Source organism: Neovison vison, chromosome 4 (assembly GCF_020171115.1).
Source record: "Neovison vison isolate M4711 chromosome 4, ASM_NN_V1, whole genome shotgun sequence".
NCBI lineage: Eukaryota > Metazoa > Chordata > Mammalia > Carnivora > Mustelidae > Neogale > Neogale vison.
In genome coordinates, this window is record NC_058094.1 from 230,583,981 (window position 1) to 230,607,281 (window position 23,301).

Consider the following 23,301-nt stretch of genomic DNA (forward strand, 5'->3'; position numbering starts at 1 on the left):
CGCGGGGCCCGCTGAGCGTCTGGCTCATAGGAAGTGCTCAGTCAGAATCAGCGAATGAGTCAAACATCTTCACACCGAGAAACTAGCTTGAAGCGGACCCAGCTCCACCGGGGCAGGGTCCGCACTGAGAAGCTGGCCAAGGGTCCAGGCCAGAGGGGGCTTGGGCGGAGCGCAGCGTGTGGTGTGGGCCCTCCCGGCGCACCCAGACTCCCTCCCGCCAGGCTGTCCTGTGAGGCCAGAAGGAAGAGCTGCGCCGTCAGGTGGACCCCACGAGCCAGGCAGACACATTCCATGACCCAGGGCGGACACGTGCTTGTGGGGAGCTCCCCGCCCCCGCTAAGCTCACCACCCCTCCCGCACAGGGTCGCGGCACCCGGGAACATGCCTGGCTCTGCACCTCCTCAGAGGTCAGGCCCGGGTGAAGGCCACTCTGAGAACCCCCAGCAGCGAGCCCTCCAGAGGAGCGTGGGGGACGCGACCAGACCCTCAGCCCAGAGCGGGCTTCGAGGTTCTCCGCGGCTTCTCGACAGGAAAATAATCCAAAAAGGTACCTGCGTTGCTTCCCCTACATCTCCCGGAGCCACGGCCGTCCTCCGACGAAGCCAGCAGGGCCCCAGGGAAGAGGACCTCTGTCAGCCATGCCTCCGTCGTGGAGAGAAACCTACGGCCAATCCCAGGGGACACGACTAAGAAAGACGCGTGTCCCCCGCCGCCAAGTAGCCAACACGCCCACGGTCACCCTGGACTTCAACGCTTCATCCAAACGCCGTTCTCGGGATGGTGAGGGCCCCGGCTCTGACGGTCACTAGGCCTGCTCCTTCCAGGGGAGTCGAAACCTGGCAACTCCCGTTTAACAAGCAGCCGTTCTCTTCCGTCTCGGAGGCTGACGGAGATTTGTAGTTGTTTCTCTACAACGTTCTCTCGAACAGCCTGTGATGGCTGGACGGCCCTGGCGGCGCTGGTGTAAATGACCTCCTCCCCAGACACGGCGCGTGTGGGATGCCTGCCTGGGCAGGTGCACCCGGCACAGACAGGCTTCCTGAGAGGCGAGACTAGGAGCAGGACCCCAGCCGTCCCAGCCCACCGGGACGGCTGGCCACCCTGGGTCCACCGAATTCCAGCCAAATTCGGGGTCCCCTCGTGCTCCTTCCCGGCGTGTGCCCACTGCTGTCCTGGGTCCCGGGGGTGAGGGTGGGCCCTTCCATACCCTCTCTGCTGCCTCCAGGTGCCATGTCTGTGTTTGATGGTGAGCTTTCTAGGGCTCCCGTCCCAGGGAAGATGCCCCAAAGACCCTCCCCGCTAAGTGACCCAGACCACTGAGTGGCTCCACGCGGACGGTGGGTGGGCCGCCACTGCTGGACTCGTGAGCACGCGTGTGCAACTGTAAAAGGGTCCAGGGCCATTCTCTGCGTGTGCCCCGACCCGCACGGTCCAGGAGAGAAACCAGTGAACACCCAGGACTTGAGGTCGGGCCTGGTGTGCACACAGAGAAAACAGCCCGTGGCAGGTAGGAGACATGCCCGGCCACAGGGTGAGTGATGGCGGTCACCTGAGCTGCTGGTCTGTCCAGCCTGGTCACGGGATGAGCGTTTGGAGCCGCGGCCTGCGACAGGGCCTCTAGGTACGGCAAGTAGCGCTGGACAGCCCTGGCCAGGGCACCGGCCTCCTGCAGACTGGGCCTCCGCTCGTTCTCTGCACTCCACTCCAAGCTCCTGAAAAGCCAAGAGAACCGTGAGCCAGTCACACGTTTGTCCACGTGGCTTAGCCGTCCAGGCATCTGCTTCACATGAGACGAATGCACACGGGACAGCCTCGGTGCCAAGCGAGGACACGGGCATCGTGGTCAGATGGTGAGGTCCTGCCCCAGCACACGTCAGCCACGGGCTTGAGTCTCGCATGCACCCCCAGAGCCTGGTGCTCTGACGCGCCCTGGAGCCGAGGTGGGGACTTGACGAGTGACCCCAGAGAGGGTCAGGCTTGGAGTGTGCTCCCAGCCTGGCCGCTCTGAGCCCCGGGGATGGGAGACCAGCTACAGACAGACCTCCTGCAAGTCCGCCAGCGTCTGAGAAGCAGAAAGCGACCTATGCAGCGGCCCGGGAGCCGGGGGTCTACACAGAAGGGGCTCTGAGGTCTAGGGATGCGGACTGGCTGGGGCAGGGGTCGGGGGACAGCAGAGGAGACAAGAGCGAAACAAAGAGCTGAGAGCAGGTGTGAGGTCTGAGCGAGGGCAGGCCCGCCCTGAACCTCGCGGCCGGGGCGCAGATGGAGGCCGCAGAACTGAGCCAGGCAGGGGCACGTCTCCCGGTCACAGAGGCCCAGTGCCCAGGAGGCGGAAGAAAACCAGGCTCTCCCGCACCCCTCCACCTCCCAAAACATCTAGACACTGCACACGCACAGCTGCCCAGAGGCAGCACAGCAAGGAAGCAGAACAAGTCCCGCGCGAGGTTTACAGTGACCCTCAGAGCCACTCCCGACCCTCACGGCTTGTGAATGTGCTGGGTTCCCGGGCACGGGGGCCGCGGAGGCAGGAGGTCCACACTCAGCCGAACCGAAGGCAGGGAGATGACCCCATGTCCCCCCGGGGCCCAGCGTGATCACAGGTCCTTAAAAGAGGGTGAGGAGGAGGAAGGCGGTGTCAGAGCGATGTCGCGGAGGAGGACTCCAGCCCGAGGGCAGCTGGGCCACCAGCCAGAGAACGCAGAAGGGGACACACTCAGCCTGGCCCGTGAGAAGGGCCCCGCCACGCCCGGGCTTCAGCTCACTGGGACCCCACAGAGCCGCGGACGCTGCTGAGTCTGTGCGGGGTCACAGCGGGAGACAAAGGCGGGGCTAGATGTTTCCGGTTGTGTAACTGTCGCCCCCAAAAAGCCACGTGTGCGCATGGGCCGTGCTGGGCAGACGGGCGGAGGCTGGGTGACACGCGGGAGGCCTGCTGTTTGTTTTTCAAATGGTGGCGAGATGGACGGGACTCTGAAGCCACATGTTTGGCCCTAACTAGGGACACAGACGGGGCAGCTGGTGGCCTGCCACCTGCAGACGGGCAGGGCCACGGTCCGAACAGGTGCCAGGACACGGACATGGGAACTCACACTGTCCCTCGGCGGCCCCCTGTCCGGATCGGCTCCCCTCCCCCGTCGCCCTGACTGTGAAGAGCTGACCTCTGGGGCCACCGCTCTCGCAGCCCAGACGCAGTGACCAGAGCATCCCTGTCCACGGACACTTCTGCTGTGTGCATGTCACCTGTCCCCAAGGGCCAAAATGCATCCTAAATGGGGCAGGAAACCACACAGGTAGACGCTCTGTGCAGAGAGCCTCTGTCACACACTCTGACCTCGGGTCCCCAAGAAGGGCAGCCTGACAGCGAATTCCTGGTCCTGACACCTGTGCAATCCGGAGCGGCCGGCAGCTCCCCAGACCGTCTCCTCCCAAGTTCTTCTCCCCGTCTCGTTTCTCTCCTTCGCTGTGCTGCCCACGGCTGGCCCTGCTGTGTCCACTGACCAGCCATCTCGGCAGTGACACCGCCGCTCTGGCCGCAGGCCACAGGCTTTGCCGCTGTCCCGTCCCCTCTCTTAGCCGCGCGTCCATGCGCTCCCTCGGGCCGACCCAGAACTACGCCCCCACCCTTCCACGTCTGCCCCCGCACCACGGCTTGTCTGGGGCGCGTGCGGTCAGGCCCGAGCAGCCGCGGTGGCAGGAGCCGGAGCCTCTGCCTGTCGCCTCTGCTGCTCGGAACCACGGGGGCCTCTGGGGAAAGGACCCCAGGCCCCATCACTCTCGGGCAACAGCTCCGGTCCCGCCCCACTTCCCGACCGTCGGTCACCTCGTGCTCAGGGACGCTTCCCCAGCATCCGGCCGGGGGTAGGCTCTCGTCACCGCTCACCAGAGCGCCCCGGAACGCGGGCCCTCCGCGCTCGCTCCGACCAGAAACCGCCTTCTTGAGCACGCGCGTCTGCTGCCGGCTCTCCTCCCGCTGGCACGGAAGCCGCCCCAGGGAAGGGCTCACGCTCTCCGTTCCTCTTCCCCGCGCCAACCCCGGGACTCCCAGCCGCCGCTGACGGCAGACGTGTGGGCTGAGAGAGTGAACTCGCGCCCGCGACATCCCGAGTTCATGCAGGTTCTAAGGGTCGCTTCACATGTGATGTGAGACGCTAGTGTTTGGGGCTGTTACCCAGGAAAGGGAGTTCAGGGTCCGAAACTGATCGTTGTGGTGTGGTGGGGGGATCAAATTATGGCCTAATTTGAAAGAAAAATGTCTTATTTCCCTTTTTTTTTTTTTTAAGGAAAATGAGTTTTTAAGTTATATAAAACACGATTCTCCCCGTCTCTGTTTGGCCTCTTTGACAGCCACAGATACTGCTTGTGCAGAGAGAACGGGACGTGTTTCCCACAGCAACTCTGTCAGCTCAGACGGTGCTCTCTGTAGTGGGTGTTCATCACTGTGGCGGCTGATTTCTGAATAATAAATAATTGTAGTGATTATAGCTCTGACATTTACATAGCAATATATGTAAGTGGGTTTTTTCGCATACTAAATGCATTTGACCTTCATGTAAGTAAATACTCAGTTTCAAAATTTGTATTTTTTTAATTATCTGCCAGAAGTGCCCTTGACGTTGAGCAGAAACAGCCCAGACTGTTAGAAACACGGCACGGCTCACCCGATGTCAGAATGAGGTCCAGAAAAACGGCGCACACGGGGGTCATGGACGCATCTGCTGTTTTCATGTCTTCCCATCCTTTCTGACCCGACCTTTGCATCTGGAGGGACTTTGTTTTTAAGCAGTCACTCGATTTTCACTTTTACTTATAAGTATACCAACTGTGTTAAAGTCTCGTGAGAATTCTAGAAGTAAGGTGTTTTCAGGTGCTGACAGGAGGCTCTCAGTTCCCCAAGCACAGGGGGAGGCCTTAGAAAAAGCCATAAATGCAGGAAAAGTGGGGACATGGAGTTTCCCCACTCACAGTCCCGTGTGTGTCTACGTAAGTGTCTACTTGTCTGTGTGTGTGCGTGTCCATATGTGTATGCGTGTTTCTGGGTATGTCTGTGCGTGTGTGTCTGCATTTGTGTTTGGTCTGTGTACATGTCTTGTACTCTGAGTTCGGCTGTGGTACTGCAAATAAAATGCCCAATCTGCTAATAACCATTTCCACTTTTAGGGCTCAGGAAACAGTACATTCAGTCCTTCCTACAAGCACGGTAGTTTGTGACTTACATGGGGGTCTCTAGCGTGGTTCTGACCCCTTCAGGACATTCCTGAGGGTTAGGTGGGTCTGTAACTCATCATAGATTTCCCACTTACAGTAATGGGACCAGGATCCCAACTAGCTTCCGCACGTAGGAAGTCTGATTTCAGGAACGGATCACTACTGTTAGGTGTGGTGTTTGAACGTATTTCATAAAAGCTGGGACTTACAGAAAATCTTCTTCTTGTGTTGATTCATCTCATGGATAAAGCTGCCCGGTTTTTCAGGCTATACAGCATCGGACCTCACACGTGGGCCAATGACGAGGGCTTCACGGTTCCTTGATCTCAAACCATGGCTAGAGTTTCCGGGACCGTCACTGAATGGATGGAATCCCGTGCTGTGTGGGGCTGGGGTCGGTTCACGACTCTGGTAGTCCGTCTTTTCTCAGGACTAATTGCTAAGCTCATAAAAGTGCTTCTAAACTGTCGTTCCTTTCCCGGCGGGTGTAGGACGGGTCTGTTTGCGACGCTGTAAGGTGCTGGGGGACGGGCGTGGCTCTCACTTCACCGGGCGGTCCTGGACCCGTTAACCGGCAAATGGGCTTTCGCCTGTCGTTCTGCTTAAAGTAGGTCAAAACCTGGTAAGTACGTATTTTCCACCTCACAAACACTAAAACTGTTTTACGCGTCGGCCTTCACTGCTCCCTCTTCCAGTTGCTCCACACAACATGAGAGGCCCCAGTTTGCTAAGGAAAACAACCCAGACGAGGAAGACCATCTTTAGAGCGCGCACAGTGACCCGGGTCTCACTCGCCTCCCAGGAACAGGAACCGCCCGGACACCAGCTGACTCTCCACACACACCCTTCAAAGACACCTGATGCGATGCTCCCGGCACAGCCCCTGTGAACTGGCGGGACACACTGCTGGCCGCCTGCTCTCAGAGCCTCGGCAAACGGCAGGCTTCGGCTCTCGGGGACCCTCCCGCTTCCCTCTGTTCCTCACGCTTGGCATCTGTGATCAGTGCTGGGCCAGCCTGCTGCTTCACCGCGGTGCTCACTCTGGTCAGCAGAAGCGTGCGGCCGGACATCCCGCACAATCCTAGCCTCACCCGGGCCAGTAACTTCTGTACAGGTCAACTGTCCTGCGTGAAGCACGCCAAGTGTATCTCTAGCCAGGTGTGGGCCCGCACGAGTCCATCGAGAACAGAATGCTCTAGAGACCAGTAGGCAGAATGCATTCCCTGTGGACTGACGGAACCGAGGAACGGTTCTCGGCTGGTGTGGCTGCCCATGTAATAATCAAAGCAACAGCAGATCATTCATTCTGTCCTTCCTTCACTGACTCCACAATGTCAACCTCGTGAAAGGCATGTGCTAGGTGCTGGCGTTCTCCGGGCCAGAAGCAGCACCGGGACCAGCACCAGGGGACAGAAGGCAAAAGCGTCAGAACGTCAGAGAGTCACATTCCAGGGGCCAGAGACACCCGGGCCTCACTGAGTGGTCCGGGCCTGCTCAGGAAAGCTGTGTAGACATGACTCAGGAAAGCTGTGTAGACATGGCTCAGGAAAGCTGTGTAGACATGGCTCAGGAAAGCTGTGTAGACATGACTCAGGAAAGCTGTGTAGACATGACTCAGGAAAGCAGCACAGAAAATAGAGTCCAAGAGGTAAATTTTAAAGAAAGACCAGATTCATTAGGCAACAAATTAAGAGGGAAAACGGGAATGGCAGTACTAATTTTAGAAAAATGGAATCCAAGACAAAAAGCATTAAAGCAACCAAGGCACCCTCCGGAACTGACCATGGATACAGCCGTCACCAAGGACGATGTGGCCCAGCAAAACTTACATGCTCCATGTCTGAGCCTTCAAGGGTTTAAGGCAAAATATATTCACAACAAAAGGAAAATTTACAGAAACAGTTTCTGAGAAATTTCAGTAAGTCAAAAATGTAATATTATAAAAAATGAATAAATAAAAAGGTGAACAAAATGTTCAACGTTTATCTAAAAAACAATAGGTCCAAGGTGCTGGGTGGCTCAGTCCGTGAAGTGTCTGCCTTCAGCTCAGGTCATGATCTCAGGGACCTGGGATCAAGTCCTGCATCAGACTCCCTGCTCAGCGGGGTGCCTAAACCTGCCTCTGCCCCTCCCCCCTCCTGCTGCATGCTCTCTGTCTCTCTCTCAAATAAGTATGCGAAATCCTTAAAAAAACAATAGGTCTAAAAAAACTAAAAAACAACAGGTATAAGGATAGTAGAAGTAAGAAGTCCAAAGATAATTAATTTAAAAAATCATGGTAAAAGTAGGGGACACAAACTGATGGTCGCTGGAGGGAAGCTGGGTGGGGGATGGGGAAACTGGGTGATGGGCATGAGGGAGGGCACGTGAGGAATGAGCCCTGGGGGCTGTGTGCAACTGATGAAACACTAAATTCCACTTAAAGCTTAAAAATAAAAGTGAGTAGTGCCTCACTTAAAAATAAATACAGACATTGGAAGTGACAAAGGTGGAGAGAGGCAAGATGACGGAGGAGTAGCCGACTGAGATGACATCAGGTCTCAGGAGGGCAGCGAGTTATCGAACCGCTCTAAACACCTACAAACTCAGGAGGAGATCGGGGAGAAGAGCAGCAACTCCGGGAACCGAAAATCAACCACTTTCTGAAACAGCTCTACGGAGAGCGTTCAGGGAACACAAACTCCCCAGGGCTAACCTGAGCAGATTGTTTAGCCCGACCCCTGATGCAGTTCCACCTCTGACAAAGACATTTGACAATCACCGCAGGAGGCTCCTCCCCCAGAAGGTCATCAAGAACATCCAGCCAAGACTCCAGAGCCAAGGGAAAACAATGAGTGGAATTCATGGCTTTCTCCCTATGATCCTTTAGTTTTGCAAAGTTAATTTTTTAATTTTATTTTCTCTTATTCTAATGTTTTTAATTTATCCTCTTTCCTCTTTTAACATTTAGCTAGTTTATCTTAACAATGTCTTTCTAAAAAAAATCTTTTTAAACCATCATTATTATAGTCATATTCTATCCTTCATTGTATATATATATAGGGGTTTTTTTCTAAAATTTTTTTGGGATATAATTTCTTCTAATAGATCAAAATATACCCTAAATCTAGCACAGAGCTTTGATCTGGTATCCAGCCTGAGTACATTCTCTCCTCTTTTTTTTTTTTTATTCTTTCTTTTTCCAACCAACTTATCAATTTCTTTTTTAGAATTTTTCTTAATTTTCTTTTTTGCAGTCATATTCCATCCCTTCATTGTGTTTACCCTTATTTTTCTAGATATATGTTTTTCTTTCTTTAAAATTTTGGGAGGCAGTTTCTTCTAAGAAACCAAAATACACCCAAAGAATTTTTGCACCATTTTAGTATTTTATTGTTGTTCATATGTTCTTATCTGGTTGAGATGACAAGGTGGAAAACTCAGCACACACACACACACAAAAAAGAACAAGAGGCAGTACCAAAGGCCAGGACCTAATCAATACAGACATTGGTAATATGTCAGATCTAGAGTTTAGAACAACGATTCTCAAGGTGCTAGCTGGGCTTGAAAAAGGCATGGAAGATATTGAAGAAACATGGTCTGGAGAAATAAAATTCCTTCCTGGAGAAATAAAAGAACTAAAATCTAACCAAGCTGAAATCAAAAAAGGTATTAATGAGGTGCAATCAAGAATGGGGGCTCTTACTGCTAGGATAAATGAGACAGAAGAGAGAATCTGTGATATAGAAGTCCAAATGATGGAGAATAAAGAAGGTGAGCAAAAGACAGACAAACAACTACTGGGTCATGAGGGGAGAATTTGAGAGGTAAGTGATACCATAAGACAAAACAATACTGAAATAATTCGGATTCCAGAAGAAGAAGAAAGAGAGAAGGGGGCAGAAAGTATATTGAAGCAAATTATAATAATGAATTTCCATAGTATGGCAAAGGGAACAAGCATCAAAATCCAGGAGGCACAGAGAACCCCCCCTTAAAATCAATAAAAATAGGTCCACACCATGTCATCTAATAATAAAACTTACTAGTCTTAGTGACAGACAAAATCCTGAAAGCAGCTCGGGGCAGTTAGTCTGTAACATACAATGGTAGAAATATTAGATTGGCAGCAGACCTATCCACAGAGACCTGGCAGGCCAGAAAGAACTGACATGACATATTCAGAGCACTAAATGAAAAAAATATGCAGTCAAGAATACTATATCCAGATACGCTATCACTGAAAATACAAGGAGAGATAAAAAGCTTCCAGGACAAACAAAAATTAAAAGAATTTGCAAACACCAAAGCAGCTCTACAGGAAATATTGAAAGGGGTCCTCTAAGCAAAGAGAGAGCCTAAAAGTACTAGACCAGAAAGGAACAGAGACAATATACAGTAATAGTCACCTTACAGGCAATACAATGGCACTAAATTCATATCTTTCAATAGCTACCCTGAATGTAAATGGGCTAAATGCCCCAATCAAAAGACACAGGGTTTTCCATATGCTGTCTACAAGAAACTCATTTTAGACCTAAAGACACCTCCAGACTTAAAGTGACTGTGTGGAAAACAATTACCACGCTAATGGACATCAAAAGAAAGCTGAGGTGGCAATCCTTATATCAGACAAATTAGATTTTAAGTCAAAGACTATAATAAGAGATGAGGAAGGACTCAAGGGTCAAGACTCAAAGGGTCTGTCCAACAAGATCTAACAATTTTAAGTATCTATGCCCCTAACATGTGAGCAGCCAACTATATAAACCAATTAATAACAAAATCAAGAAACACATCGACAATAATATAATAATAGTAGGGGACTTTAACACTCCCCTCACTGAAATGGACAGATCATCCAAGCAAAAATCAACAAGAAAATAAAGGCCTTAAATGACACACTGGACCAGATGGACATCACAGATACATTCAGAACATTTCATCCCAAAGCAGCAGAATACACATTCTTCTCTAGTGCCCATGGAACATTCTCCAGAATAGATCACATCCTGGGTCACAAAGCAGGTCTCAACCAGTACCAAAAGATTGGGATCATTCCCTGAATATCTTCAGACCACAATGCTCTGAAGCTAGAACTCAATAACAAGAGGAAAGTTGAAAAGAACTCAAATACATGGAGGCTAAATAGCATCCTACTAAAGAATGAATGGGTCAACCAGGAAATTAAAGAAGAATTGAAAAAATTCATAGAAACAAATGAAAATGAAAAAACAATGGTTCAAAATCTGTGGGACGCAGCAAAGTCGGTCCTGGGGGGAAAGTATATAGCCATACAAACCTTTCTCAAGAAACAAGAAAGGTCTCAAGTACACAACCTAACCCTACATCTAAAGGAGCTGGAGAAAGAACAGCAATAAAGCCTAAACCCAGCAGGAGAAGAGAAGTCATAAAGATCAGAAGAAATCAATGAAATAGAAACCAAAAGAACAGTAGAACAAATCAACAAAACCAGGAGCAGGTTCTTTGAAAGAAGTAATAAGATTGATAAACCCCTGGCCAGACTTATCAAAAAGAAAAGAGAAAGGACCTATATAAATAAAATAATGAACAAAAGAGGAGAGATCATGACCAACACCAAAGAAATACAAACACTTATAAGAACATATTATGAGCAACTATACGCCAGCCAATTTGACAATCTGGAAGAAATGGATGCATTCCTAGAGACACATAAACTACCAAAACTGAACCAGGAAGAAATAGAAAACCTGAACAGACCCATAACCAATATGGAGATTGAAGCAGTCCTCAAAAACCTCCCCAAAAAAACAAGAGCTCAGGGCCAGATAGCTTCCCAGGGGAATTCTACTAAACATTTAAAGAATTAACCCCTATTCTCCTGAAACTGTTCCAAAAAATAGAAATGGAAAGAAAACTTCCAAACTCATTTTATGAAGCCACCATTACCTTGATCCCAAAACCTGGGCTGCAAGGTTGGTTCAACATCTGCAAATCAATCAATATGACACATTAATAAAAGAAATAATAAGAACCATATGATACTCTCAATAGATGCTGAAAAAGCATTTGACAAAGTATAGCATCCTTTCTTAATCAAAACTCTTCAAATTGTAGGGATAGAGGGTACACACCTCAATATCATCAAAGCCATCTATGAAAAACCCACTGCAAATATCATTCTCAATGGAGAAAAACTAGAGCTTTTCCGCTGAGATCAGGAAGACAGCAGGGCTGTCCACCATCACCACTGCTATTCAACATAGTACTAGAAGTCCTAGCCTCAGCAATCAGAAAACAAAAAGCAATTAAAGGCATCCAAATTGGCAAAGAAGTCAAACTATCACTCTTCACAGATGATATGATGCTTTATGTGGAAAACCCGAAGACTCCACTCCAAATCTGCTAGAACTTGTACAGGAATTCAGTAAAGTGTCAGGATATAAAATCGATGCACCGAAATCAGTAACATTTCTTTACACCAACAACAAGACAGAAGAAAGAGAAATTAAGGAGTCAATCCCATTTATAATTGCACCTACAACCATAAGATACCCAGGAATAAACCTAACCAAAGAGGCAAAGAATCTATACTCAGAAAACTAAAAAGTACTCATGAAAGAAATTGAAGAAGACACAAAGAAATGGAAAAATGTCCCATGCTCATGGATTGGAAGAACAAATATCATGAAAATGTCTATGCTACCTAAAGCAATCTACACATTTAATGCAATTCCTATCAAAATACGATGAATTTTTTCAAAGAAATGGAACAAATAATCCTAAAATTTATATGGAAGCAGAAAGGACCCTGAGTTTCCAGGGGGAGGTTGAAAAACAAAAGTCAAAGTTAGTGGCATCACAATTCCAGACTTCAACCTCTACTACAAAGCTGTAATCATCAAGACAGTATGGCAGAAAAACAGACACACAGATCAATAGAACAGAATAGAGAGCCCAGAAATGCACCCTCAACTCCAGGTTAACTGATCTTCAACAAAGCAGGAGAGAATGTTCAATGGAAAAAAGACAGTCTCTTCAACAAATGGTGTTGGGAACATGGGACAGCCACATGCAGAAGAACAAAACTGGAACGTTTCCTTATACCACACACAAGAATAGACTCAAAATGGATGAAAGACCTCTGTGTCTTTCAGGAATCCAACAGAATCCTTGAGGAGCACACAGGCAGCAACCTCTTTGACCTCGGCTGCAGCAACTTCTTCCTATAAACATCGCCAAAGGCAAGGGAAGCTAGGGCAAAAATGAACTATTGGGACTTCATTGACATGAAAAGCTTTTGAAAAGCAAAGGAAATAGTCAACAAAACCAAATGACAGCCAACAGACTGGGAGAAGATAGTCGCAAATGACATATAAGATGAAAGGCTAGTATCCAAAATCTATAAAGAACTTATCAAACTCAACACCCAAACAACAAATAATCCAATCAAGAAATGGGCAGAAGACATGAACAGACATTTCTCAAAGAAGACATCCAGATGGCCAACAGACACATGAAAAAGTGTTCCACATCACTCAACATCAGGGAAATACAAATCAAAACCACAGTGAGATACCACCTCACTCCAATCAGAATGGCTAAAATTAACAAGTCAGAAAATGACAGATGCTGGCAAGGATGCGGAGAAAGGGGAACCCTCCTACTCTGTGGTGGGAATGTAAGCTGGTACAGCCACTCTGGAAAACAGCATGGAGGTTCCTCAAAAAGTTGAACATGGAGCTACCCTATGACCCAGCAATCACACTACTAGGTATTTACCCTAAAGATACAAATGTAGTGATCCAAAGGGGCACGTGCACCCAAATGTTTATAGCAGCCATGTCCACAATAGTCAAACTCTGGAAAGAACCTAGATGTCCATCAACAGATGAATGGATAAAGAAGAAGTGGTATATATACACAATGGAATACTATGCAGCCATCAAAAGAAAAGAAATCTTGCCATGTGCGATGACGTGGATGGAACTAGAGGGTATTATGCTTAGCGAAATAAGTCAATCAGAGAAAGACAACTACCATATGATCTCCCTGATATGAGGAAGTTGAGAGGCAAAGTAGGGGTTCTGGGGGTCAGGAAAGGAATAAATGAAACAAGATGGGATCAGGAGGGAGACAAAACATAAGAGACTCCTAATCTCACAAAACAAACTGAGGGTTGCTGAGGGGAGGGGTGTAGGGAGAGGGTGTTGGGTTATGAACATTGGGGAGGGTATGTGCTATGGTGAGTGCTGTGAACTGTGTAAGCCTGATGATTCACAGACCTGTACCCCTGGGGCTAATAATACATTATATGTTAATAAAAATAATTTTTTAAAAAGCAAAAAAATTAATAAAAAAGAATAATAAAAAAGACAAAGGTGATAAACATATGTACACTGAATGGTTTTTTTAAATTATAATACAATTCTAAATGTCATACCAAGATAATAAATTTGGAGATCCCTATGAAAAGGATGATCGTTCTCTGCAAAAATACAAATGCCTCAATTTCGCGCAGTGAAAACGTTTTGCCAACAGCCTTGGAAGACAATGAGAGTGTTAGGAGACATGTCTCAAAGGAGGAGTATAGCAGATACATACACCAGGAAACGGATAATCCCAGTGCTAAAGGTTTTGCAGAAATTTTGTGAAAAGAGGGAAAACCACTCTCTGACCATGACGACAGTGTAACCGTGACCAGAGCTGCAGGGAGGGACAAAGCCAGGAAGACAGCAAGGCCAAGTGCCCCTGTCCTGGCTGCCGAGAGGGTCCATCAGGCAGAGTGCCAACAGGAAACACCCGAAATCTGGAGGTCTGAGTGTGTGACAGGACAGCATTTGCAGAGGCACACAGCACTGAGAGGAGGGTACGCAGGGGTAACCGTGGAGAGCCACCAGAGCAACAGGACGGAGCAGAGAGGGGGTTGTGGGATCAGACAACCTGCCATCCTAACCCCCTCCGCCCTGCCCTCTAAGCCGGGGTGAATCCCACTGGACAACGCCAGCCTCAGCCGGAAGCTGAGCTACCCTACGACCTACTCGTGAGTAGGGACCTACTCATGCGGCCGAGGAACACCCGTCCCTCAGGGGCAGAGCCAGGAGCAGGATGGACAGGAATCTGGGGATACCCCAGCAAGTCTTCCCCAAACGGGCTCTGCTTTCAGAGCTGGGATGGCTGGTTTACTTAGGCTCAACCCGGTCAAAGACACAATTAAAATTCCAGCCGCGAGACGGCTATGAGAGCTGTCTCTGTCGGCGACTGTCCTCCACGCCACAGACCCGGAAACCTCTCTACAAGATGGGATCAATGAAAACTTACTTGCCTTAAATATAAAGGCTCTAAACTGAAATAAAACAGAAAAATACAAAAAAACTTTTCATGTGAACCAAGATCATGCATAAAAAATTCATATCTAAAATATGAAGAAAATTCCAATCTAAAATAGAAATATTTTTAAACTTTTAATCTCAATTATTAAAAAACAGCAAAGCTAGGTATCATTTTTCATAATAAAACTGGCAACTTTTAGAAATGACACTATTGATGCTGGGAAGAAGGCAGCGGTCTGGGGGTCTGTTCAGCGGCCTGCCCTCGCCTGCAGAGCCTGGTGCTGGGGGACACCACGCTCCGCTGGCCCTGCCGGGCCGCACGAGGAGCCGTTCTCTGCTCACCCCGGCGTCGCGGCTCGCCTGGGCTGCGGCGCCTCACGGGCAGTGACGGTACATCCTCCTCGGTCGGAGGGAGCCACGGGCAGCCCGGAAACGCCCGGTGGGAAGCCCAGTACCAGGAGCGCGCGACCGTGCGAGCAAAAGCGGAAATGCGAGGCGGCCGGACTCTGGCCTGGGTCGTGGCTCCTCACAGGGTCTCGCACTCGCCCGGACTCGCACGGACGTCCTCGGCCGCAGGAGGCCCCGGACGGAGACAGGCCGGGCACGCGGAGCGGCAGCGCGTCTCGGGCCCCCGGAAAACTCGGTGCGGCTGCTGGGGAGGCTGACGCGGCGGATGTGCTCGCAGTGTGTCCCCGTCCCTCGGGCGTGGTCACTCGCTGGCCCTGCACTTGGCAATGAGCCTCTCGGTGGCTTAGCTGCTTCCCTCGGTGGAGGAACACCAGCTTCGGGGAGATACTCGCGTTTTCGGGTTGCTGAGGTTTTTCTAGCCCAAGTTTCAGAACAGTCTCTCTCGGGGGGAAACCAGACCTTCCAAACTTCCCGAAGCCTTTGCAGAAGGCCCTTTCCACAGTCTGCGACCTTGAGGAATCTAGCACCATGGCTGAGGTGCCACACGACCCTGGGGCTCCCCCTGGTCTGTCTTCGGACTACGTTTTTACCTTCCCTGCATCTCCATTCCCTTCCCTCCAAGGCCAGGACAGGCATTAGGGACCCTCAGAGTGCGCAGAGGGGATGAAATGAGGTGTCGCAGCTCGGTACAGGTTGCTATGTATCAGCAATAGGAAAACCGTCATAACTCTGATTTTTGCACTAAAGTGAACATGAATTCTTTTTTTTTTTTTTTAAGATTTTATTTTATTTATTTGAGAGAGACAGTGAGAGAGAGAATGAGCGAGGAGAAGGTCAGAGAGCGAAGCAGACTCCCCATGGAGCTGGGAGCCTGATGTGGGACTCGATCCCGGGACTCCAGGATCACGCCCTGAGCCGGAGGCAGTCGTTTAACCAACTGCGCCACCCAGGCGTCCCATGAACATGAATTCTTACTGGGAAATGACAAGTCTTGACTTTTCTGCTTCCAGCCAAGGCTCTGAAGAGGCAGGGCTTTCCAGTGTTCTTGGGAAAGGGAGGGGAAGGGCGGCGGGGATGTCCGTGGTGAGGACCGCACCCGGCTCGAGGGTCACGCCAATGTGTCTTGTGCACCTGGGCCAGGCCCGGGGGGGGGGGGGGCAGCACCTCCCGCTCCTCCTGCACATTCCCACCCTCCGGACCATCTACGCCACAAGGACAACAGGTCCAGACAGACACAGCTCGATGGGTCCGTGCTGCCGGGCTGCGGCCCGAGAGCCGTCTGCTTACCTGGCTGTGTCGGAAGCATCCAGATGTCGCGGGTAGGCGTGGGGCAGGTCCGAGAGCTCCTGGGCCATCACACGCTGGGTGAAGTCGTCCTGCCACGTGAAGCCTGGGGGAGGTCGAGAGCTGCATTATCAACCCAGAAACTGAGCTAAAGCCCTTATTTCTGTCTCAGGATAAACTGCTGCCATTTCAAAGTCTGCCCTCAACGCCGTCAACCACCCACGTCTCCATCACGGCGGTGTTCCTAAGGTCTCCTCTTTACACAAGTCGCCGTCTTCCGAGAAAACGAGACCAGAACTAGGAGGGGCGTTTTGCCAGATGAGAAGCACGAGGCACGGGGTGCCATGGCCGGACGCTAGGAGCTGTCGCCCGGGGCACATTTCACTTGGGAGAGGGAGGTGTCCCCATGAGGGATGCAGACGTTCTCGCAGAAAGGCTCTGGTCACCTGACCCAGACGTGTGCTCATCCCCTCACCACTGGGCCCCTAGCCTGCCTGCGCCCCACCACGTCTCGGGAATCCGTGCTAGCCCCAGCCTGCCGGAGAGCCACACAGTTGTAATGAAATAAGGGTATTGTTACTGTGAGGGCAATTATCACGGGGCTTAATGTGCTGTATCTGGGAGCCAATTACATTATATTTATCCTCAAATGTTATGACAAAGAGCTTTATAACAAGAGCGAAGTAGTTACGAAGGCAAAATCCATGCGATTATGCATTAATTACATGCACTGCAGATCACATGATAATTATGCTCAGAATTACCAAATAACTCCCAAGAATAATTATTATGCAATTTGTACATTTTAGATCTTATGGTAACACTTTAGCACTTAGAACTACCCCATGCAATTATCCATAATTATCTAATCACTAAATATCATGTAATTACAGAGATATATTTTTATGCCCTGTTCAAAAACACATTACCAAAATCTTCAAATCAGGACGGCTCCATGCCTGTTTGTGTGCGTGTGGGAGAAGGGTCCAGAACTTGCTGCGAGAACCACATGTTCTGGGGAATTTAAAGAAGAGCTCAGCTGATATAAGCTGTCTTCGTGAACACATGTGAATTCTTTCTTCAAATGCAAATCTAACTTTTTTTTTCACACTTACAAATGGCAAAATTCAAACAGTTGGAACATTTCTAAAACTCGAAAGGCACTACCCCAAAGGGAAGCTGACGAGAAAACTCACCAAACAGGCTGGCCTCCTGCGGCAATTTGTTCTAGCTGCTCTGCTTGAACATAACATTTAGAGAATGGGTCGCGGCAGGGAGACGCGCCCCGCAGTCACTGTTACCCTCACTTAGGATTAACTGTACTCGTAATCAGCACAAATCTTCCATTTGCCAAAAGCAACTAAAAAAACCACCCATATGCAGTGTGTGCTCGTGTGACTGTCAGCCTCTGGTTGAAGACCCAGGAGTCTTTTCAGCCAAAAGCACAGTCGCAGTGTTAGCGTAATACCTAGCTCTGCGGATTTTGGAAATAAGCACAGTTTAAACACGCCATTCCAGAAGGCGGGGGGGTGGGGGTGGGGAGGAGGCGTCTTGATACCTATAAGGAAACAGAAAAATCAAAAGCACAAAAGGAAGTTCCTAGTAAAAAAAACTTTAATCTATAAAATTTAAAATAATAAGACATCAATGGTATTTTTTACCTAAAGAGTAGAAAAGTCTGAGCTATGTCGATTCTGGGGTCCGTGAAGACACAGTCACAACAGTTGGCCAACTGACAAAGGTGCCATATACAGGCCATCTGGGAGGGGCCCTGAGCCCTTAGACGGGCTTCGAAGCTTTCCTGGGAACAGGAAGAAACTGGGCTCTTGGATATAGAAACCAAAGCAACGCATACACTTGGGGTCAGATGTCCTCTCTGAATGCCTCTCGAAGGCCTCCTGGAGAAGCTAAGCCCCGGGAAGAGAAGACCTGCTTCCAGGAAGATGGAGAAGAGGTACTTTCCCCTGCCCTTCCCACCAGGCACAAGGAAAACCCTGGAGATGATGTGCACGGGAGGCTGTGAAGGGAGGACAGGACACAGGCTGCTATACTCGCAGGGAATCAGAGGAGTCACACATGCGGGGTTCCCAGGGCTGTCCTCTGGCCTGTGCACCTCACACTGGAACTGAGCAGTGACCTGGGAGCACCAAGGGCAGGTGAAACCCTGAGGTCACCTGTCCCCAGCCAGAGGGCCTGGAAAGGACTGACTCAGCACATTTCAGGCAGTAACAGCTTTCCTCCCGTCAAATGCCACCAAAAAAAGCAAAGCCCACCCATGCCCATGCTAACAAAGACCAAGGGGGACCCTGCATCCTCTCTTATGAAGCCAGAATGAGGCCCCTGACCTCCCCTGACCCTGCCAGGGTCAGCGGAGCAGTCAAGTAGGGAGTGGGTGGCACACCCACCCCCCATGTCAGACCCCTCATGGAGAACACATGGGGAGTTCAAACTCCCCCATCCACTCTGCCCAGCATTTGGCCAAGACCCCTTCCCTCAGTTGTCAGCAGAAATCTAGTGGGGAACCTGGATTTCCACCTCCATGTTAGTAAGAGAGACGCCCCCGTACACACATTTCCCCACCACTCAGCCACCAGCATAAGCACCACCTCATCTCGAGAATTTGTTCTAACTCCAATCTGCCGGAGTGGCTGGTATAGTATCCGAAAAAGCTGTGAACCACAAGGCTTAAATGAGATCCAGAGTCACAGAATAGAAGGCTAAAATGTTCAGGTTTCAACAGAAAATCAGTTGTCACACCAGAACTGGGACGATCTCGGTCTGCAGCCATGAACACCAAGACTGGAAGATGCCAGCATTGCCTGCCAAGGGTTGTATGGCAGCCGGAATAAAAATGTTTCAGTGAACGGCTATGAGCATACTTGAAAGAAATGAAAAACTAGAAGGCTTAGCAAAGGAGTAGGAAGTCTCAGCAAATAAATAGAGAAAGAGCGAAATGTAAATACTACAAATGAAAAAGACTGTAACCAAAATAAGCAGCTCAAGTAGCCACACTAAATGGGAGGATGAGGGATGGAAAAACTCATAAACCAGGAAAAAAAACAGAAATCACCCAATTCCAACATCAGAGAGAAAATAGTCTGGGGGGGTGGGGGAAAGCATGGACAGAGCCTCAGGGAGTGTCGGACTATGATAAGAGATCTAACACCCATATCATCAGAAGGGGAGACGAGGAAGGCAGGGCTGAAAAGGCATTTGGAAACATGATGGCTGAAAACTCAACTTTGGCAAGAGATAGAAACCTAAAGATTCACAAAGCTGAGCACCTGCACAGGGTAAACCCAATCTCCTCCAAGACACACACTTAAACTTCTGAAAACTAAATGCAAAGAAAAAATCTTGACAGCAGCCAGAGAAAAATGACACCTTACCTATGAGGGAATCACAACCCAATGACAAAGGATTTTCCAAAAGAAACCAAAGAAATCACACAACATTTTTAAGTGCTGGAAGAAAGGAACCATCCTGAATCAGCCCTGAATCCTGAATATCTACCAATCCAGATACCCATCAAAAATATCCTTCAAGGGGACTCCTAGGGGGCTCAGTCAGTTAAGCATTTGCCTTTGGTTCAGGTCATAATCCCAGGGTCCTGGGATCGAGTCCCACATTGGGTTCTTTGCTCAGCGAGAAGCCTGTTTCTCCCTCTGCCTGCCACTCCCCTTGCTTGTGCATTCCCCCTGACAAATACAGAAATAGAAATCTTTAATTAAAAAAATCCTTCAAGAATGACAGGGAAATTAAGACATTCTCAAAAACAGAAAAATGAGGTACTGCTTACAGCAAACGTGCCCTAAAACAATTGCTAAACAAATTTATTTAAACAGAAGGCAAAGACGGAAGAAGGAACTTTGAAAGATCAGGAAGGAGAAAAGAATGTGGAAAGTAAAGGCGACTAGTTTTCCTTCTCTGGACTCTTGTCAATTATGTTTGACTGTTGAGGCAGACATGACAACACTGTCTGTCTAAATGTGTGTAGAGGAAACATTCAAGATAATTACAATAAAGAGAGAAGAAGAGCCATAAAGGGAGGTAAGTTGTCTACATCTCACTCTAACTGGTAAAATAACGACCATATACTGTGATTAGTTCTGTATATGTAATGTGATATCTTGACCAACCACTAAAAAAGACTATCAAGAGATACACTCAAACCCCTATAAGACAAATCAATAGGGATTTCTAAAAAATTTTTTACATAACCCTAAAGGAATGCAGAAAAAAGAAGAGAGAAAAAAAAAAAGATCAGAAAATAAATAGTAAAATGGTAAAATTAACATATCAATAATTACATTAAATGTAAAAGGGCCAAATATTTCAGTGAAAAGACATTGACTAAGTGGATTAAAAGAGCATGATCCAACTATACGTTGCTTATACGAGACTCAGTTCAAATATAATGCTACAGAAAGAGATTATCATGCAAGCATCAAAGGAAGTAGCGGTGGTTACAGCAATAACAGATAAATTACTCATTAAAACAAATAAAATTACCAGGGACAGAGAGATACTATATAATGATAAAAGAGCAAATCCCCAAGAAGACCTAGGAATCCTAAATATATATGCACCAAACAACAGAGCTGCAAATACATGAAGCACAAACTGGCAGAACTAAAAGGAGACACAAACAAACCCACCATTATAGTCGGGAGACTTCAACATCACTCTTTTAGCAACTGAACAAATAAAGAGAAAATCAGCAAAGCTGGGGAAGAAAACGGTCATCCATCAGCAGTTCTAATCAGCATTTACAGAACACTCCTCCCAAGAAGAGCAGAGCACACACTCTTCTCAAGCACCCACAAACACGGACTGAGATGACAGCCTGGACAAAGAAACAAATCACAGCAAAATTAAAAGAATCAGAATCATCTGAAGTGAATTCTTCAGTCACAGTGGAGTCAAACTAGAAACTAATAACAGATCTATAGTAAGAAAACCTCCAAACACTTAGAAATTAAACAAGCTTCTCAATAATCCATGGGTCAAAGAAAATCCAAGGGAAAAATACTGAATGAAAAGGAACATGCAACAAGAAAATTTTGTGAGACACAGTTAAAGCTGTGCTAAGAGTGAAAGTTTTTGCACTAAATGTTCACATTTTTTATTAAGTCTCAAATCAATCATGTAAATGTACATATCAAGAATCTAAAAAAAGGAGAGCAAAATAAACTCAAAAGAAACTGAAAGGAAGGCGATAATAAAGACTGGAAATCAGGATCATTGAAATCAGAAAAAGAAAAACAGAAGTCAGTGAAAACAAAAGCTAGTTCCCCAAAAAGATCAGCAAAACTGACGAACTTCTAGCAGGACTGACAAAGGAAAAAAGAAAGCAGTCACGAATTACCAGTATCGGCAACAAAACAGATGATATCAGTACAGACCCTGCAAGACCTCATAAGAGAAAAAACAGGTCTACATGCATAAACATGGCAACTTCCATGAACTGGACCAAGTCCCCAAAAAACACAAACTACCACATCTCACCCAATATAAAATAGATCATTCCACGGCCCTATCACTATTAAGGAAACTGAATTCATAATTTAAAACCTCCCCAAAAAGAAATGCACAGATCCGGATGATGTCACTGGAGAATTTTACCAAATATTTAAGGAAGAATTAACATGAATTGTAGGCAATCCCTTCCAGAATATGGAAGAGGAAATAATTCCCAATTAATTTTATGTAGCTAAAATTAACCTAATACCAAAAACAAAGACCAAAGAGAGAGAAACCTATAGGACAATATCCCTCATGAATATAGACATAAAAATTCTTAAGAAAAGATATCAGTACATAATAGCCAGCCATACGTAAAACAATTATATCATGGGTTTATTCCAGATAAGCAAAGCCAGTTCAAAATTCCAAAATAAATCAATGTAATCCAACACAGTAAGAAGCTAGAAAAAAAATCACATGATCTTATCAATACAGAAAAAGTATTGGAAAACGTTCAGCACCCATTCATGATGAAAACATCTGAGAAGAACAGGAATTGAGGGGAAATTCATCAACTTGATAGCGAACATCCACGAAAGCCTACACTTGACATCGTAGCTAATGGCGAGAAACTGGCTTTCCATTTACCATCTGGAAAAGGCAAGGATGCTTCCCCTTCACCACTCTTGTACAGCAGAGCTCGAAGCTCTATCCAGTGCAATAGGACAAGATGAAGGGGAAAAGGCAAGCAGATCAGAAAGGAAGAAACAAAATTATCTATTTCCAGGTGAGGTGATCTCTACGTGGAAAATCCAGATGAATCTTCAACATACTTCTAGAATTAATAAGTTGTTTTTCTATAAGCCAGCTATGAACACAGTGACACTGAAATTAAAATGAAATCCTATCTACAGCCCCTCAAGACATTAAATGCTCAGGTGCAAATGTGACATGCGCCGGGCTTGTGTGCTGAAAACCACACAGTGGATGAGAGAAATCAAAGACCGAAAGCATGACGGCCGTGCCACGTTCTCGTGTCAGAGGTCTGAACACCACAGTGAAGACGGGTGTACGGGTCCCACACAACCCTGTCCGAATCCCGGCAAGAGGCTTTGCAGATACAGACAAGCCGTTTACGCGGTAGAGTCGCAGGCGCTGGACGCCTGGGGAAAGAGGAAGAAAGCAGGAGAAACCAGGCTACCGAATTCCGAGTCCGAGGACGTGAGCACGTAATCAAGACCGCGTAGTATCAGCAGAGCAAACAGGCCAATAAAACAGAAGAGACCCCAGAAATAGACCCATACAAATGTGCCCGGTGGGTTTTGACAAAGGTGCAGAAGCAGCTTAATGCCTGAAAACCCGCCTTTCACCGAACGTGCAGGAGGTACTGGACCCAGAGCCTTCGCCGTCAGTCTCGTGAGCTACACGCAGAAACAACCGAGCAGACCGTGGATCCAAATGTAAAATGTAAAACAACAAACATTTTGGGAACAAGAACAACAGACAATCTATGGGACCTAGGGCTAGGCAAAACATCTCTGACTCCGCACCAAACACCCCGCAGAGGGATGGCCGACTGGACCTCGCCGACACTCTCGGGGAAGACAAGGAAAGGCCACGCAGCCAAGAAGGGACCCGTGCC

General features: G+C 48.1%; 1 protein-coding gene across 1 annotated transcript in view; it reads right to left on the minus strand.

Moving 5' to 3' along the window:
* Positions 1 to 23,301, minus strand: part of PTPRN2 (protein tyrosine phosphatase receptor type N2) — a 514,367-nt gene that overhangs the window by 438,801 nt on the left and 52,265 nt on the right. The window contains exons 3-4 of the mRNA XM_044247045.1: positions 16,197 to 16,299; positions 1,521 to 1,712 (exon numbers count right to left, since the gene is read on the minus strand). Of these exons, the coding sequence (XP_044102980.1) occupies positions 1,521 to 1,712; positions 16,197 to 16,299 (295 nt within the window). The remainder of the gene's footprint in view (positions 1 to 1,520; positions 1,713 to 16,196; positions 16,300 to 23,301) is intronic.